Source organism: Amphiprion ocellaris, chromosome 21 (assembly GCF_022539595.1).
Source record: "Amphiprion ocellaris isolate individual 3 ecotype Okinawa chromosome 21, ASM2253959v1, whole genome shotgun sequence".
Classification (NCBI taxonomy): domain Eukaryota; kingdom Metazoa; phylum Chordata; class Actinopteri; family Pomacentridae; genus Amphiprion; species Amphiprion ocellaris.
The window spans coordinates 17,427,387-17,446,895 of NC_072786.1; the positions used below are offsets into that span (position 1 = coordinate 17,427,387).

At 37.6% G+C, this 19,509-nt stretch overlaps 1 protein-coding gene across 1 annotated transcript in view; it reads right to left on the minus strand.

Moving 5' to 3' along the window:
* Positions 1–544: 544 nt before the first annotated feature.
* Positions 545–19,509, minus strand: part of zgc:113263 (uncharacterized protein LOC503753 homolog) — a 33,439-nt gene continuing 14,474 nt past the window's right edge. Inside the window, exons 7-24 of the mRNA XM_023266122.3 lie at positions 18,416–18,881; positions 16,726–16,793; positions 16,391–16,637; positions 15,861–16,060; positions 13,770–13,992; positions 13,531–13,679; positions 12,018–12,109; positions 11,633–11,790; positions 11,406–11,551; positions 8,852–9,104; positions 8,648–8,763; positions 8,331–8,562; positions 8,105–8,247; positions 7,782–8,031; positions 5,837–5,967; positions 4,839–5,091; positions 3,232–3,338; positions 545–1,385 (exon numbers count right to left, since the gene is read on the minus strand). Coding sequence (XP_023121890.1) covers positions 1,378–1,385; positions 3,232–3,338; positions 4,839–5,091; positions 5,837–5,967; positions 7,782–8,031; positions 8,105–8,247; positions 8,331–8,562; positions 8,648–8,763; positions 8,852–9,104; positions 11,406–11,551; positions 11,633–11,790; positions 12,018–12,109; positions 13,531–13,679; positions 13,770–13,992; positions 15,861–16,060; positions 16,391–16,637; positions 16,726–16,793; positions 18,416–18,881 — 3,242 coding nt within the window. The 3' untranslated portion in view covers positions 545–1,377. The remainder of the gene's footprint in view (positions 1,386–3,231; positions 3,339–4,838; positions 5,092–5,836; positions 5,968–7,781; positions 8,032–8,104; positions 8,248–8,330; positions 8,563–8,647; positions 8,764–8,851; positions 9,105–11,405; positions 11,552–11,632; positions 11,791–12,017; positions 12,110–13,530; positions 13,680–13,769; positions 13,993–15,860; positions 16,061–16,390; positions 16,638–16,725; positions 16,794–18,415; positions 18,882–19,509) is intronic.

A 19,509-nucleotide genomic window follows, 5' to 3' on the forward strand; every position in this document is an offset into this window, starting at 1 on the left:
GGATTGACCTCCACCGAGTCCAGACCTCAGCCTCATTGAGAATCTTTGGGATGTGCTGGACAAGACTTTGTGCAGCGGTCCGACTCTCCCATCATCAATATAAGATCTTGGCATCAATATAAGATCTTGGCAGAAATCTGGACAGAAATAAATGCTGTGACATTGCAGAATCTTATTGAAATGGTGCCACAGCAAACGTGTCGTTCTCAGAGCTGAAGGAGGTCCAATGAAATATTAGAGTGTGCGACTTGTTTTCTTTGGACAGGCAGCGTATAGTCAAACAGCACTAACAGAGAACTCGTAGGTTATCAGGTAACTGACCTTTAACTATGCTGAATTTGATTCATGGAACTGAGAACCTTCAAGTAAGTCAGACTAACTGAATTATTTGGTAAACAGGTTCCAGGTTTAATCAGGCACTGAATATATTTTGCAGTAAACACTTATGGAGTTGTTAAAATATATATTTTCTTAATGTTTCTTCTAGTTTACAGTCCACACGCTGAAACAGCTGGAGAATTTTTCACACAATGAATCACATAAATTCACATATTTCAAGTTTCTTTTAATGGATATGAAAAATGTTTTACATGTCTGTGGCACAAATATGCTTCAGTAAAGGTCCGTCACATTCAAAGTAAACCGTAAAATTTTGGAATACGTATGGAAATAATTTAAATAAATACAGTTCATGGCAACATTAACACATACTATGTACAGAATGAGAATTAACTTAAAGAATTTCACCACACTGCTTTAAAAACAAGTACAAAGACATAAAATTGAACAAGTGAGACATAATTTGGGACTAAAAAGCAAGGCAGCAATAGAGGCCTTGAAAATATTTCTTCTTGTGTGTGCTTGGATTCCCTCGCTGTAAGTACAAAATAAATAAATACTAGTAAAAACATGTTATTTTTGGAGGAGCACAGCATTTTGTGTAACTTCAACCAGGTCCAGGATTCATTTTTGTCCCTCGAACCCTGAGAATCCTGGTTTCAGTATCATGGCTCTGTTATTAATAATAATAATAATAATAATAATAATAATAATAATAAAACAAGACACTGAAGTTGAGGCACGCACACACACACACACACACACACACACACACACACACACACACACACACACACACACACACACACACACACATTTCAACATTTCATCCTGAAGTAGGTCTTTGTGTCTGAAGAATGTAAAAGTATTTACAGACGGAAATATAAATCCAACCGAGTCTCCAGAGACTCTTCTGTCACATGTAAACAACCAAACAGCAGAACGGTGAATATCAGTTTCTGCATTGATGTCCTTGTTATTTTTCATGTGAACCTTCCTCTTTTTCCATCAGCTGCATCGTGTCGACGAAGGAAGATTTCAGGACTCTGGGTCAGAAAGAGACATCATAGAGATGGAAATCCACGGTTGACAGTTTGTTCAGCATCCAAAATAAACAGCAAGGAGCATGTTAAAGGAACAGTGAAGAGATTTTGGTAAATATTTGTATTTGCTCACTTCCTGAGAATTAGATGAAAAGATTGACACCACTCTTGTGTGTGCATTAAGTCGGCAGAAAGATCCAGGAGTAAATAAAATACATTTTGCTCAGCATAAAGACTAGAAACAGCCTAGTGATACTAAGCGTATCTAAAAATCTGCAAGAAAGTTAATAAGCATATTTCCAAAAAGTTGTTGCTCCAATAGTGCTGAAGTTAGAATCAATATCTATGCCACATTTACGAGTTATAACGCACAATTAACGCAAAAAAAGTCAGTTATCTAAACAGGCTAACAAGGAAAAGGGGCAGAGATAACTAATTATCTTCCCTGTTATTTACAGCAACATATTCATTCCGCCAAGGAACGCAGCGGAATAAGTATGTTGGTTTGTTCGCCTGTCTGGCTGTTAGCAACATTAATCAAAAATGGACTAACAGATTTGGATGTAATTTTCAGGGAATGTCAGAAATGACACAAGGACCAAGTGATTAGATTTTGTCAGTGATGCAGCTTATAGTCTGGATCCACAGATTTGTTAAAGATTTCTGTATCACTGTGAGATAGCGGCACGGTGTTACTGTAACTATGACAACAAGTGAATGCTACGTCAGCTGCCTGCTGACAATCACACGATCGTGATCCTACTACAAATCCACCACTGCAGACTTACTGGGACTTATCCATCGGAAATGATACAAGGAATAATTGATTAAATTGTGGGGGTGTTTCTGAGTCCCATCAATTCCCACCGCCCACTACATATTTGGGCTTCACAATTCGGTATCCATACATAACGTACACATGCATACCATACACCTGTGCTCAGCGCAAGCTCATTTTGTTTGTGGGTACATCTATATTAGATGGTCTCATTGTATGTTGCCGTGATTTCTGCCACAAATTTTTTCTAGATTTCATCCGTCGGAAATGATACAACGATTGAGCAGCCTTGGCGGAGTACTGTAATCTCTGAGTGTTTTTATTGTTAAATATATGTCTTAGCTTACTGGTTGTCACAAGCAGAGTCCAACTCTTAAACCTCCTGCATAATGCTGCAACTACAAAAACCAGTTTGCGGTTGTACATTTCTGCCAGCCAGTGAAGTTGCAGATCACATCGATTTTTCGATTGTTTGTCCGGATTTAGAAATGCATGTAGGTAAGACTCTGAAGGAATTTAAAAAGTAAGAAACCAGGATCAGTGTAAGCAACTCTGACCGAATGTGAAATGTGGACTCAAAAAAGTGTTTTTGCAGAACAATATGAAGCCACAATGAAGCCACACTTTGGGATATAAAATGTCCTCCTCAGTTTATCCTATTAGACATTTGTGTAAAACTTTGTCATAATTAGCTTACGAATGCTTGAGTTGTGGCCAAAACACGTGAAGGTTTCCAACAAATTTGATGAAATTCCCTCAACATATTCTAAAAAATTATCACGTTGATGAAGATCTGAGGCCTGAAAATGTAACACCCCTGGCCTCAGCTGCAGCAAATGAGTTTGAATCATTTAATTATCTAGTTTTACACATTATGTCCATAAGAGAGCAAATCATTACGAGAGATTTAACTAATGCTCATTTGGGTGCATATTATCGACACATTCCCTCAGATCATAGATGCTAAATGTAGCCCACACAGCTTGCATTCACCTTTATCTTGGAGGTTCCACAGTTTTACTGTCGACTGACATAAAAGAAAACCACCAACATGTTCAATGTCAGTCTTACCTATGACTTCAGCTGTATCGTCAGCCAGAGGGTCAGAGTTCATGACGTACTTTGTACCGAATATCTGCACCAACTGGTCAAAATATTTGCACTCCTGTTTCTCTCCTCTGAAAGCACAACACAGAATTTAAAAACTTGTTAGAAGGAAGAAAATTAGCTCACAATTCAACTTAACCATTATGAAGTTTAGTGCTGGGCGATATGACGATACATATCGTGAGAACGATAGAAAAGTGTCTATCGTGCCATTTCTCTTCTATCGTTTCTATCATTTCTAACCTAATTTTTATCAATTACTACAGCAAATTTATCATTAAATAGTCTGCGACGATCGCATTAGTGTTTTCTTGTCACTATGCATACTCTAAGTTTATATACGTGAAAATAAAGAAGAATAAAAAAGAGATTTTTCGCAAAGAAACTCCGTCTTGTGGTTTTTGCGACATGATGCTGCTTTACGTTCTTTAATTCTCACGCGGGTTTGCGACATGCTTTAAGTTACTTAACTCATGAGTGCTGAGCGATGGACGCGCAACAGGTAGGGCTGGCCCGAATAGCAGTTTCTAGGCTCCGGATATTTGGTCCCCTCCTTAACGTCCGGGGGGGAATTTGACGGACGGACGAAGGAATGACTTGAATATTCGGTTCGGTCCGTGAGGTCAGAGGCGGTGAGCTAACGGAGGACAGAGCCGAATTTTCGGCTCGGTTCGTAACGCCCGACGGGGGGTGGGGGTGGAGGGGGCGAATATTCGGATCTCAAAATTAATATCCGCAAACCACCATGGGGACCCAATATTCGGATATTCGGGTCCAGCCCTAGCAACAGGTTAAAGTTTCATGGAGAAAAGTAAGCAATGAAATTTTTGTCAAACTTTTCAGAGAACTGAAAACATACTTTGTTGTGGTATATCGTCATATATATCATTATCGTGATATAAAATAATCCATATCGTGATATATTATTTTTTCCATATCGCTCAGCACTAATGAAGTTAAACGCTCTGAACTACAAAACCTGATGGTGGTTTGAAAATTCATGAGCTAGTTTTAAAAAACTGCCAAAATGACACCATCCATGAAAGCAAAAACAAAACATTATACAAAAAAGGTGAAAATAGAAAGAATCAATAAACCTTGAACTACTCATCTTTGACATCCCATTTTGTAAGGAAACTTCATCAGATCTAAGCCTAACATTGTGATATCTGATATCACTTAATTCTACAGGTCTCATTTAAAAATTTGCCAAAAATAAAGCATTTGATCAAACTGGATTCTGTCCAAAACAGGAAATTATGCGCTTCTCAGTGCAATCGTGAAGCGCTATTGTATTAACGCTTTATTTTTTCTGTAATTAATTAATCGAAATTAACGTGTTAAAGTCCCAGTCCTAGTTCTGAATGATTTATGTCATTGTAACTGTCATACAGCACAGACTAAGGTATTTTTTAATTGGAATCATGATTCTGTTGTTTCCACAGAGGTGCAGGACTTTGAAAAATGAACCTACAGTGAGTAAAAATGTGAGAAGAGCAGAAAACTTGCAGCAACTGCTTGGGATTCAGAGAGTTAAAAAAGTATAGAGGATAAAACTGTGAACAGCTTACTTTCTGCCTTCCAGAAACTGTTTGAAATTGGCCCTCAGCCTCTTTATCCTGGACTGACACTGTTCAGGCGTTCGCTTGTAGCCCTGGCTGGCCATGACGTCAGAGATCTGGATGAAGATGTGTTTGTTCTTGGTGCAGCCCTTCAAGTTCTCCTGGATCTCCTCGCTCCCCCAGATGTCCAGGAGGGCCTCAGTCTCCCCGTCGCCCCAGGGCAACTTAGAGCTCTCAGACGTCCACTGGCTACCTGAGGTGACTGATAGGAGACAGATTTATAAAACAATCCATACAAAAGAATGAAAAATTAAAACAAGAAAGAGCTGCACAGGATATTACACATCCTCAGAGATCTTTACCAAACACCTTAAAGATTCGAATTATCTGGCATATGTTTTAATGTTTAGTAAAAACAAGAAACTGTGGACGGTTTAGAGGCAGATTTACTCATGACTCCTTGGGATTTATTTGTAACACTTTTTATAAAATCCTTTCAAGTCAGGAATATGGTTGAAAAGGACAAGAGGTTCTGCAATAATAGTCAGAAAAAACTACATACTAAGTTTTCACTTTTTTTTTTAACTGGAATTTGATAAAGTAGGAGCTCATAAGCTATTTTTAAGCATATGCTGCCAGTTTCTCCATTTTTTAGCATTGTGAAGAATGTCAAAGTACTTAACTATATATTTTTAATATAACAGTAAATATTTACTTATGTGTGCTGCTTTTAGTCAGATTTTCTTTTTATGTTGCATCACTTTTCTTCTGAAGGCATTTTGAACAGATAATTCATGTATTTCAAAAAATTATTATTGTTGTTGCAGCAAACAAGAACAAAATGAGCTAAAAGATTCAAAAAGTGTCAATCCTGTATCATAAATGCAGATATATTTATTATAAACTGAGCTGGATCCATTATTCCTGCAGCATCTGATGATGAACTTGTATATTTAAAAAAAATCACTTCCTAGCTGTTGTAAAGCTTCTTTTCCGTACAGTTTTACCTTTCTTTGGGCTCAGTTCAGGTACACACTCCTCTGGGTCCTCTATGATCGACGTCTCTGCAACAGAATCATCCACTTTCAGCTCCTTCCTGAATATCGTCTCCATCTCACTGAAGTATTTAAAATCCTCCCTGAAATTGAAGGAACATAAACCTGCAGTTAAAACTAAACACCTCACATTTTAATTTGTACATTTTCCATTTAAATTACGGGAGCAACTTAAAACTCATTCATCGTGTGGACCTTTACTGACTATCAACCAAACAAAAATCATTGAAAAAGTGAACTTTATTAAAGCAAATAGTAAAGATGGGTTGTTTTAGAATGAACAAACTGAAAATGTTGCAAAGGAAAAGCTGAGCAATACTAACGAACCTCTAATTTTACTACTGAAGGCCTTAAATCATTGACAGAAATATTTACAGTAATAAAAGGGTAACTTTGTTGTATTTATGAGACACAACATTAAGTTTGTTTGACATTAAAGCAGACAAAAACACCTTGTGATGCTATTATACATTATACATAAGGTGCATATGTTACCTGTACGACCCACAAGAAACTTGGAGTGCAAGTGAAGCAACGAGGCCCGAGTTCTTTTTGCAACCAACAAATACCAAGGAAAGAAAATATTCTGGCTCCTCCAGAATATGAGAAAGGTGGATTCTCTTTGCTGCCATCATGCAAAACTAACCAATACTCCAAATCATTCACTCCAGTGTTTCCTCTACATTCATTTAGGAGCGGTGGGCCGCCATTCCTTCAAATTTCTTTTCTTTTATTTATTTTTCTAATGTCGCAAATATACCGCCGCTGCATGTCCACCTTGTCTTGCACTGTGTCGGGTACTCGCGAGTACTAAGGTAAACTACAGATAACTATCCTGCCCAGTATCTACTCTTTGATACATCTGGTTAATATGTCAATTCCTCGCGAGAGCGTGGCCTTGAAAGTGACGTCACGTCAAGCACCCAGGCAGCAGGTCAGAGAGTCAGAGGAGTGTCGTCTTGGAAAATAGGGCAGCAACTTACTTGAGAAAAGTTATTAGTGGAAGATAACTCATAATAGATTTTACAAGTTAAATAGATATTCACAAAATATTGATGGCCAGCTAACATTAAGTAACAAATCGGTAGCTTCAGTTAATTGGGCCCTGTGCCAATTCAGTGTCACTAGTGTGAGTAAACTATTGATAGCATGAAGCTAATATCTACACTCCATGATGTAACTGCTGACTGCATTTTCGGATGACCTTGTTCAAATTTTTAAAAAATTTTTTTTATTTTTACATTCAGCCATTAAAAAGCTATTTTCAACAGGCCATTAAATAAAGGTTGTAAAAGTAAAATCTGCAGTTAAGTGCCATTTGTTTACGCCGCCACGGTCCCAGAGAGCCTGCCGCCGCTGCTGAAAAAAATCCTAGAGGAAACACAGCACTCCATCTGATATTCATCTTTTAAATACCTGCAACACTGAATTTTATTTACTGAATTTATTTATTGTGCTGTGTTCGGGTGTGTAGATGTGTAAGTATATGTCTGTATACATACACTACCGTTCAGAAGTTTGGGGTCACTTAGAAATGTCCTTATTTTTGAAAGAAAAGCAGATTTTTTTCAATAAAGATAACATTAAATCAATCGGAAATCCAGTGTAGACATCGTTAATGTGGTAAATGACTATTCTAGCTGGAAACGGATGATTTTTAATGGAATATCTCCATAGAGGTACAGAGGAACATTTCCAGCAACCATCACTCCTGTGTTCTAATGCTACATTGTGTTAGCTAATGGTGTTGAAAGGCTAATTGATGATTAGAAAACCCTTGTGCAATTATGTTAGCACAAGAATAAAAGTGTGAGTTTTCATGGAGAACATGAAATTGTCTGGGTGACCCTGAACTTTTGACTGGTAGTGTATATATCATATTTGTGTCATTACTAACTTCTCATGGAGGAAGCCATGTTTAAGGCGCTTGATGCGAGTGTAGCACTGCTCTGAGGTCCTGATGAATCCTCGGTCGCTCATCTTCTCTGAGACGTACTCAAACACGTGTCGGTTCTTCAGGCAGCCTCTCAGGGTGAGCTGGACGCTGTCTTCACCCCAGATCTCCAGCAGGGTTCTGGTCTCCTGGTCCAACCAGGGCATCTTTCTGCTCAGGTCGACCAAGTGGTGGCTGGTGGAGGGCTGCTCGTCTGAAAGGTGGAACACCAGTTTTATTAGTGTGCATTAATTGTTGATATATCTGGACAAATGGATTGCACCTACATATGACGGGATCATTGTCCACAAGCGGCTGTGAGGTGGTATCAGCTACAGTCGTGTTCACATCAGGAACAAACACAGATTCATCACCGAGCACCGGGGCAAGAAAGTGGAAATATCGAAACACCGCAGGCCGCCCTCCAGTTCTGGAAAACATAAATTCAAAGTCAGCAGGAAAACAACAAGCTCAAATCACGTTATTAGTAAATTATTAGTTTGTTTTATTTACCTCCTGCTGTTGCGGTAGCGCCTGTAGGTCTTCTTCAGCCTTTTAATCCGGGAGTGGCATTGCTCGGCCGTCCTCAGGAAGCCCATGGAGGCCAGTTTCTCCGATATGTCGGCAAATATGTGCCCATTGCGGATGCAGGTTTTCAGGCTGTGCTGCACGTCGTCCGCCGCCCAAATCTCAATGAGAGCGACTGTCTCCTGCTCTGTCCACGCTGTGTTTACACCGTCTCCACCTACAGGAAGACACAACAGCTGATCAAACCTACAACTGCATGTTTCATCCAAGTTCTTCTACAGATGTGTGAAAAACAGCTGTACCTGGATCCTGCTCCATCTGTTCGTCTTTTTCATCGTACTCATCGATAGAAACTGCTTCCTGTCCCAGTATTTGCTCCAGCTGGTTATAGAACTTGTAATCTACTTTTCTTCCACATCTAGAAAGAGTAAAAACATGCAGCGTTATGTTTATACTGGATTATAAAGACAGAGAAACAGACAAATGGACAGAAAGTCTGATCTCACTTCTTCCGGTCGTAGCTCTGCCGAAAGTTGACCCTTAGTGACTTGACTTTCCAGCGGCACTGCTCGGAGGTTTTTGAGAAGCCCAGGTCGTGCATCCTCTCTGAAATGTCGGCATAAACGTGCCCGTTGTGGACGAAACCCCTCAGCGCCTTTTGAACGTCTTCATCCCCCCAGATATCGATAAGCGCCAGAGTCTCCTCGTCCAACCATGAGCTCGGTGCTGGTTTTTCTGGTGACACGCCGGTTTCTCCATCTTACATCAGAGACACAGCACTTCAGTCTCAGCACTGGTATGAACGGACTGTTGGCTAATATTTACTTCAGCCAAGAAGTCAGACTTTTTTATGTCCAATAACAGAAAAAAACTGAACTGACTTTGTTTCTTCTTTTACTTGATTATTTTAAATTACTTATAATGGCAACTATAGCTTGTGAGCTATTAGGACCTTTCAAAGTACGTCTACATATTGATGATAAAATAATAACCGTCTCAGTGGCTACTAATGGAACTTCTTAGCATTGGTCTACAGTCCAAAAACAACCAAGGCACTCTCAGGTTTATATATAAAAATCTCCAGAATGCGGTGAATTTGAAAGAAATGTTATGGGTTTTTTTTTTTCCAATGACTAAAACCACAACTTTATGACAGAGTTTAAACTAATAATCTAAATTTTAAAATTGTGACATTTCATTGAAATCAACTTTACTCATTTAAAAATAAACCAAACGCAATGAGATTCTGCAAAAAACTAAAAATTCAACACTTGTCTAATAGAGACTAAGCTGCGACGAATAGAAATGTGACAAAAATTCTGAGACTTTTCAGCTGAACTACAGGCAAGTAGTAAAACAGTACTGGTAAACCCCATGGACACTTGAAAATGTCAGTTATCTTGATTCTAGAATTTCTTCAATTCAGTTTTTAATGATTTTTGGCATTATAACTCATATTTTTTGTTATTTGTGAGTTCTCTCTACTTCTAGTTATGGTTGTGCAGTTTCCATAGAGGTGCTCAATTTTATATTGCAGTGAAAAATGAGCCCACAGTGAATAAAAATGTGACCGGAGCAAAAACAGAAACAAAACTACATTTATACACTTTTGGAATTTTGATATTTTTGTTTTACTATATTAATATTACACATATAGGGAAACTATTTTTTTTAAATACTCAAGTTTGGAACCTGATGACCTTAATACAAACTCATTATTACTCCGCCAAGGAACGTGGCCAAGTTATGTGACGATCAACGATGGTTTGTCTGTCTGTCTGTTAGCAACATTACTCAAAAATGGACTAACGGATTTGGATAAAATTTTCAGGGAAGATCAGAAATGACACAAGGATCCACGGATTAGTTAAAGATTTCTGTATCATTGCAAGATAGCAGAACGGCGTCACTGTAACCATGACAACAAATGAACACTACATCAGCTGCCTTCTGACGATCACACGATTGTGATCCTACTACAGATCATCCACTGTGGACTTATTGGGACTTATCCGTCGGAAATCGTACAATTGATTAAATTGTGGGGGTGTTTTGAGTCCCATCAATTCCCACCGCCCGCTACAAATTTAGGTCACGCAATTCGGTATCCGTACATAATGTACACATGCATAACACACGATTCTACTCAGGGCAGGTAATTTTGTTTGTGGGTACATCTATATTAAATGGTCAAATTCTATGTTGCTGTGATTTCTGATCATCAGTAACTAATAAAAAAAAATGCTGCATTTCTTACAATGGGGGAATGAACATCCTTGAAGGAGTACTGTGCTCTCGGAGTGCTTCTCTAGTTATAATAGTAACTAGAGAGTTATATTTTTTCATCCGATAAAATTCATTACATTGAAGTCACCTCCATTTAATCTCATTAATTTTATAACTAATTATGATGTAGAAATGTAATACTATTACTTATGACGCCTGAAAAATCATCAGGTTTTTAGAGACAGTAAAGCAGATTTAGGTGAATATGAACACAAAACTAAAATCCAGCTAATCAGTAAGTTAGTGTGCACACATTTTCTTATGTATGTGCAACAATCTCATATATTTCTTTAGGACTTTCTTGTTCATTTGTATTTACATTCGAATAAAGTAGTGTACAGCTACACTACCATTCAAAAGTTTGGGGTAACTTAGAAATGTCCTTATTTTCAAAAGAAAAACAGTTTTTTCAATGAAGATAACATTAAATGAATCAGAAATACAGTCTAGACATTGTTAATGTGGTAAATGACTATTCTAGTTGGAAACGTCTGATTTTTAATGGAATATCTACATAGAGGTACAGAGGAACATTTCCAGCAACCATCACTCCTGTGTTCTAATGCTACATTGTGTTAGCTAATGGTGTAGAAAGGCTAATTGATGATTAGAAAACCCTTGCGCAGTTATGTTAGCACATGAATAAAACTGTAAGTTTTCATGGAAACATTGACATTGCTGGGGTGACCTCAAACTTTTGAACAATAGTGTATATTAACATATCTACAATTAGTAGAGAGTGTAATGTAATCTTGGTATTAGGGAACACTTTACCTCTTTCAGTCCCTGATTCATCATTGGAGTCTTCTGATATTTCAATAGAATCTGTAATCACCGCTGACGAAGTTGACGGCTGCTTATCCAGGATTTGCTCCAGCAGATCGTAGAATTTAAAGTCGACTCTAACAGTCCCAGATGCGCTGCAGGGAGTACAGAGAGGTGGATTAACCATAAGTGTTCCCCACTGTGCAGAATTTAAAAAGACCATGTGCCGTTTTTACCACATGTTGTCCTGACAGTGTCGGTAGCTCGCTTTCAGCCGTTTGATCCTGGTGTGGCACTGCTCCGCGCTGCGGGTGTAGCCGTTAGCGCTGAGCTTCTCTGATATTTCCGTGAAAATGTGACCATTGTGTGGGTAGCGTCTCAGGCACTGCTGGACCTAAATAAACAGAATTCATAGTAAAGATAGTAAAAACTGTCATGACAGCAGTTTTAAATAAGAACAAAATAAGAAGTGCAGGTAAAGTAAACCTGGGTTCAGATCAGTATGATCTCAAACTGACAAATTAAACAACGAAGTGGAATTGAATGGCAGCACAATCAGATTATCAGGAAAATTAAGGGCATCATTATTACTTGTTATCAGGCAGGATGGGTGATATCTACCTGTGGGTCTCCCCAGCTCTCCAGAAGGATGATCGTCTCTTTGTCCGACCAGGGAACCTTCTTCCTGTCCTCCTGAACTCCCACAGCAGACTCTGAAGACAAGAGAAAATAAAAACCCCAATAAATAATAACTCATTTGATTGAGCTCATTCTGCCACTATGTATTATTCCTCTGGTGTTGATGTTCTACATTAGTCAGGCTGCACTTTCTGCCATGGGACTGAGTCTTAACAGTTTCTGAACTTTTCGCTCACATTTTTCTTCATCGTGGGCTCATTTTTCACTGTAGTGTAAAGTCCTACACCTCTATGGAAGAAGCAACCATGACTAGAACTATGGACTCAAAAAAACCTCAAAATGTCTTCTGTGCAGTATACCAAAACTACAATGCTACGAATCACAACAAAAAAATAAAGTTGAACGTTTGAAAACAGGAAGAATCAAATGTAATGAATATGTAGAAACATTTTCCAGTTGCCTGCAGGTGTTACCAATGCTGGAAAAAATATGATCACTCTACATACTATAGATATTTTCCTACTTGCATTTTTTATTTGTTTCTACACTGTATTTATAAAGCCTGTATTTCAGCTGAAAAGCCCCTTTTATTTTGGTCATGTGATCGTTGGTGGCGTCTGAGTCAATAATAGCTTCACAGTTGTGCCAAGAATTGTATAATTTTTCATTTGTCACAGAATTAGTTTCATATACGCAATATATTTTTGGCAAGTTTTATAAAAGAGACATGTAGAATAAAGCGATTTTAACAGAAAAAAAAAAGATTTTAGATTTGTTGAAGTTTGGCATGTCAAGCTGGCCAGACATAAGATGAGTAGTTCACAGAGAGGACTCCTTTTTTTGCTTGTTTTTGCAGTTTCTGGCTCTTGGTGATTATTCAGAAAGATAGCGTGCTTTTCAAATCCACTGGTGGGTTTCGGGGCAGTGAAGTTCAATTTAAATATACTGTGCATGACAATAAAATTTCAGAGAATCAATATAAATCATGACTATTACGACAGTCAAACTGTTATTAAATGCAATGGTCTGAAACTACGTTTGCTGTGCTAAAAGATTATTAAATGTTGAGATTTGTCCAAACCTATCTTAATCATCCTGCTGTAAATGCTACTGTCCACATTGTGGAAAAACTGCACCATAAATTAACAAAACAGTTCATAAACACAAAGAGCCTGAAAAGAAGAAAACAGCTGATTTCAAAATTGAACTGTGACTTGGTATTCTGACTGCATTTTGCATTTCCTAACTCTATGGCACCTCCCAGAGGATAAAATCTTGAAGTACAAATACTAAAGAGTCTATATTGTATAAGGTGAAGCTTTTTCTGGCACCTGGGGCTTCTCTATATTTTACTAGCTAGTGTTAGGTTTTTACCATTTTACTATTAAGAGCACCTCCTCAGAATCTCACCTGAAGCGGAACCTTAAAACTGGTAACCCTGCCTTAACTCTCCTCCCACATCCCCCTAAAATTAGTAGAAGATATGTGAGTTTACCGATGTCCTCATGACTGTAGGCAGGAAAGTCACTGTCCTCTTGCTCTGCTTGTATTTCATTCAGCTGCGGCACTGAAGGAAAGTCCTTCACTAAAAATCTTCCCAGCTCGTTGTAAAACTTGCACTCAACTCGATCTTGTCCTTTCAGGCTACAATATAATCACGAGACAAGAACACACATATAAATTAAAGAATAAATGACATCTTCCTTCCATTCTCTCCACTGAAATTAAACATACTTGTTTTGGTAGCAATGTCTGAAGCTATTTTTCAGCCGTTTCAGTCTGGCCTGACACTGCTCCGGTGTTCTGGAGAAGCCCTGGGCGGTTAGCTTGCTGGAGATGATGGAGAAGAGGTCTCCAGTTCTGTATATCCCTCTGAGCTCCCGCTGTATCTTGTCTTCACCCCATGTGTTGATCAGGGTCAAAGACTCCAAGTCTGTCCATGGAACACTTCTAGTTCCTTAAAATAAAAACATGAATCACTTTGTTTAGTTACAAACAATAATTATACTTGAATCTGTCATTTTAACATAACACTGTATTTAGACTAATGTCTGTTAATTTTTAATACAGTCAACAAATGCTACCCATCAAATTTCAAATAATTCATGTACAAAATACTAAAACGTAGTTGTTGCATAAATTTACTTGTCCTGAGACCAAATCTAAAAACTTTAGGAGAAAAGAATGTTTGAAAATGGTTTTAAAATACGTTAAAATAAGTCTGGAGTTCCCCTAAAATGACATTTTTCTCTTGTCCCACTCCTCTGATGACGAAATTAAATCTGAAATAAAACAGTTAAAATTAAACCTCAACCTTTTTTTTTTTTTGGTATTCATGTTTTCATTGATGTCTCGAAATTGTGGGAAAATTTTTTTAATCAACATAATATTTTAAATAATAATTATTATGCATGGAACGTGTGTTCCCACAACAACCCTGTTAGCATAACCTTTTTAGCTTTTAGAAGAAGAAAACATTGATTCAGATGATAGGCTGGATCATCAAACAGTTTTCCTAAAGAATGTATAGAACAAAGCTATGTCCTCGCTTCTATTTTTCATATTTTCATAACATTGTCAGCCTTGATTGAATGTCTCACTCTGCCTCATATTATCAGGATAAGTCAAATTCTTTTTAATTTTTGCTTTACTTTACTCCATCAGTGAGTTTGTCCTCTTGGTCAGCAGTAACAGCTAGCTAAATATCCAGCTTCTACTGCTGAGAAAAAGCTAACATTAGCATGGATTAGCAACCCTGTTACTGTGATTAGAGTAGGGTTAGCAAACAACACATAAAACAAGGTATAAAAATGGTACCACTGATGTGTAAACTGAGCCAATCAAGCCTTTCATAGTTTATTACCTATTATTGATGAATATGGAGCAGAAAATTGCAAAAGAGAAAGTTTATTTTTCAAAAATGTTGAAGCCCAAACGTCCTCCAATTCTGAAATGACCTTATAGTTCAATATAGAAGACCTGCAACAATTTCTGTATCATTTACAGCCGATACAGAATATTTCTGCACGACTCCTAATTGTTACCAAAAAGGATTAAAAAAAAACAAAAACAAAAACAAAAAAAACTGATTTCTGTAGATCTGAACTGATTTGAAGGGTTTGTATTTGTTTAAAAAGCCATGTAAACAACCAACTTGGAAGGGGGGATTTAAAATTAAAACGGAAGTTTTTGCACAACACTAAAGTTCGTTTGTCTTTCTAAATATGTGGTGTGAGGTTGTGGAACGGATTGGAGTTGTCCAAGCATGAGCCATTTTAAAAAGCAGAACAAAAATATGATTTTTGGTTGCTCTTAGGTCTCAGAATTTTAGCAATATATACATGTTTTATTTTAGAAATTGATCTTACAGATTTTTTTTGCTATTTTCTAACTTGCTTTTTGCACATATTTTACTAAATTTAGAATTTGATACTGCAGGTTTTAATCCTGTTTTCTGACTTGCTTTTTGCACTTATTTTACTATTTGAAAAATGTGATATATGCTAAATAAACTTGAATTGATTTGATAATAATGCTAGAGTTTTGTTAAGATTAAATTAAAAAATTAAAAATTAAAATTAAAATAATAATAATATAATAATAATAATAATTAAAAATTAAAAAGACAGATTCTGAGGATGTAGTTTATGGAGCTGTTTTACTGCATTTTTTTTTTTTTTGCTGTATTTCATTCTCCTTACTCTCAGTAGCATAAAGTATTGGAAAGTATGTAAATTCAGTTTTTCTTATTTTTTTTCATTAAAAAGAGGATAAAATTCCCCGATATAGATTTCGAAAATCATTATAATGCCACAAAAAATGTACCATTTGCTGTTGGCCTTGTACCGATTTCCAACTGGCCTGTTTGACCGATGAACTGCAAATCCTCATCGGCGTCTTGGGATTCATCTTCATCAACGACTTCCTCGACATCATAGGTGACCTCAGGAACAGCCGATGCAGCCGGAGAGCCGAGCACCTGCTCCAGCTGGGCGTAAAATTTCCGCTCTACCTTGAAGTTTCCTCTGGTGGTGGATCAGGGAGAGTACATTGTGGAAACTCAGTCAGAATTCTGCTTTCTGTGACTGTTATACTATCAAAAAAAGATGAAATCTTAGGAAGCCAATTAGCATGGGACCCTCTAAACCTGCCAATTTCTCTATATAAATGACATGATTACTATCATATTTCATGTTCTACTTGAAATTTGTCAACTTTTCTATGAGGCTCTGGAATAGGCTCTTTGTCTGAGCTATGCTGACATTTTCTCTCTTGTTTTGCAAATAGCAGCTTGTGTTTGAGAATTATCTGACAGTTGACATCATCAGACAGCTCCAGAAACATTTAATACTCACTTGCTGTTCTGGCGGAAGCCCTTCTTCAGCCGTTTGATCCTGGTCTGGCACTGCTCCACTGTCCTCATGTAGCCCCTCTCCGCCATCTTTTGTGCGATTTGAGTGAATATGTGACGGTTCTTCAGGCAGCCCTTCAGAGCTCGCTGCACAGAGTCCTTCCCCCAGATGTCCAGCAGATGAAGCGTCTCCTCGTCCGACCACGGAACTTTTGTGTCCGTTACGACCGGAAAAGAACCTTCCTGAGAGTCTGAAATTACAAATGATGAGTCACTTAAAGCTGTGATGACAAATATAGACACCAAATATCAACTGAGCCAAATATAATCTGTACGAACCTGTATATTCTCCCCATATCGAGATTAGAGGAGATTCACCTGAATTCTCATCATCCACTGAGGAATCCCTGTAAAAGTCAAACAGTTAAGTTGACATCATGTCTGTACAGAAATCATTTTCTAATTAAATAAATGTAGTTTCTTTCATTTTGTGGTCTGCAAAAATCAGCTTAGTTATTTGGGTTTGTAGTGTTTGTATTGTAGTTTGAAATGGACCTCACATGGATATAATTCCGTGACAAAATGCTATTTTGAGGAATGAAAAGGCACTGAAAGAATGAATGTTTCGCTGATGTAGAGCCACAGAGTTAGAAATTTAGCAGAAATGAAAATTTGTATTCAATGGTGGTGCTGAAGGAAAAGTTAAAGAGCCTATGCTTTACTTTTTGGTGATTTCCTTTTGATTTTATGTGTTCATGTGAGCTTTTTTGAGCATGTAAAAGGTCTGCAAGCTTACAAACCTTTATTCTACCAATGAAAACACTGCTCTTCACCTGTCTGAAATGCCTCATTTGAAGTCCAGGCTTTTCTTCCTCTACTTATTTACATCACCATGTAACACATCTGCATACAGCCTGCCTAGCTGCTAGTTTTACACAACCTTAGAAAGTGAGCAGCTTCCTTGCAGTATGCATTATTTCCTCATCAAAGTCACTTTTGCTAATGCTACATCCTGATACTGAGAGATGTGGAGTTATGATGTGCAACCAACTTTGCCTTGCTTTTGTTTTGTCAGCTAGCCAATCAGAACGCTTTACAGGAGAGAGGCCTTAAAATAGAGTGTTCTTGACAGATGGTGTGAAGAGCTGCTGCAGCAGTACAGCATGTGGAAAATAGGGAGGTTTTTTTTAAACATTCAAGCATGTAAACTTAGGCCAGTAGACTCCAAAAATAAAAATATAACCCCATAAATGTGAAACATGTAATTTAATTCTCTCAGAATCACAAGTGTCAACATCTCAGTGGAGCCAGAGTCAAAGCTTAAGTGTCTATATGATTCTGAGGCATTTTACTGCATGACTGATGAATTCAATCTGTTGGTGGTGCAAGAGGAATAATGAGGGAAGTCTCAAATTCATTAGCACATCTTCTCTGGGCATTATTGACATATGTAGGAAATTTCATGGCAATCTACACTACCGGTCAAAAGTTTGGGGTCACCCAGGCAATTTCACGTTTTCCATGAAAACTCACTTTCATTCATATGCTAACATAACTGCACAAGGGTTTTCTAATCATCAGTTAGCCTTTCAACACCATTAGCTAACACAATGTAGCATTAGAACACAGGAGTGATGGTTGCTGGAAATGTTTCTCTGTACCCCTATGTAGATATTTATGTATTTTATGTATTTCTGATTAATTTAACATTATCTTCGATGAAAAAAAATGCTTTTCTTTCAAAAATAAAGACATTTCTACGTGACCCCAAACTTTTGAATGGTCTTCTACCTGACAGTTTTGAAGACATGTCATTCTATATCAAAGGGGTGCATTGACCAATAGACCAAAATTACCATCTCTAGCATGGCTAAAAATATGGATAAAGCTTTGAGTGTTACATATAAACACAAAAAGCTAACAAAAATGTAAATAAAAAATGAAGCTAAAAGTGATTCCTAACCAACAAACACCACAGTCTCATTGTCTTTGTGTAATAACTGGAAAAAAAAAAAATTGGTGATCTTACAAGAAAGCTGAAGCCTCCACCGGCTGCTTTGCGGGAACATCCACATCTCCGCTTAACTTCCGCTTCCTGAGAACTTGTGCTGCCCTCAAGCTTTGGTTGCTCTCACTGGCTTCTGAATCCGTGTCTGCTGTCTCATTGGATGTTGTGAGGTCTATGGTTTCATCACATGGCCGCGTACTAATCGAGTTTTGTACTCTCTTCTCCTGAGAAGCGTTTCTGCCTCTGAGCTGCCGCTGCCAGCTGCCGGACTCCCTCGTCTCCCTTATTCTCTGTCTGGTGGTGTCGGAGCTCCTCCTGCTCGACCTCTCCAGGCTACTCGAGTCAATTGGAAGACTGAAAGTTCCTTCGTGTGCTGGAGGAGTGGAGTCTTTAAGAGCAGGTGAGCAGGAGTTGATGGGAGGTTTGGACCCAGGAGGCAGTGACAGGGAGGAGAGGATGCAGTCGTCCATCGGTAATAACCTCGGATCTACAATCGACAGCGAAGATGGTTAATTAGGTCCTCGCTTGGTTTTAAACATGAACATTTAAATCCTAATGCCTTATTGGTTTTCTTACATAGCAAAAAATATTACAAGACACACGGTCCTTTGTTGCAGAGTGGTAAGCTGGGGAGTGACTGCTTACAATGAATAATTAGATACAAAATAAGGATATTAAATAAAGGTAGATTATTGCGCAAAAGCTGCAGAAACAAAGATGTAATCAGGTCATCAAAATATTTTGTGAAAATGAAAACTGTTAGCAGGAATACATTTATTAATTTTGTTATATATTTTATTTAATCTTTAAAATGTTTTTTATCATCTTTCTAAAAAGGAAAAAACTTACATTGTCTTCTGCAAAATACAATTTTTAAGTAACAACATAAAAATGGGAATTATAAGCAGGAATAACTTTTAGATTTTTATTGAGTTTTTATTTTTTTGTTTGATATGGGAAGAAGTTAAATGAGTTTCTGCAAGATATGATTTTAACATCAAGTGATAATAAAGACTTTAAAGAAGCACAGAAGTGTGTAATGACAGTAAAATACATTTGAAGAAAAAGAAATAGAAAATCTGACTTAGCACAACCTAAAAATTAGAGTGTGAATT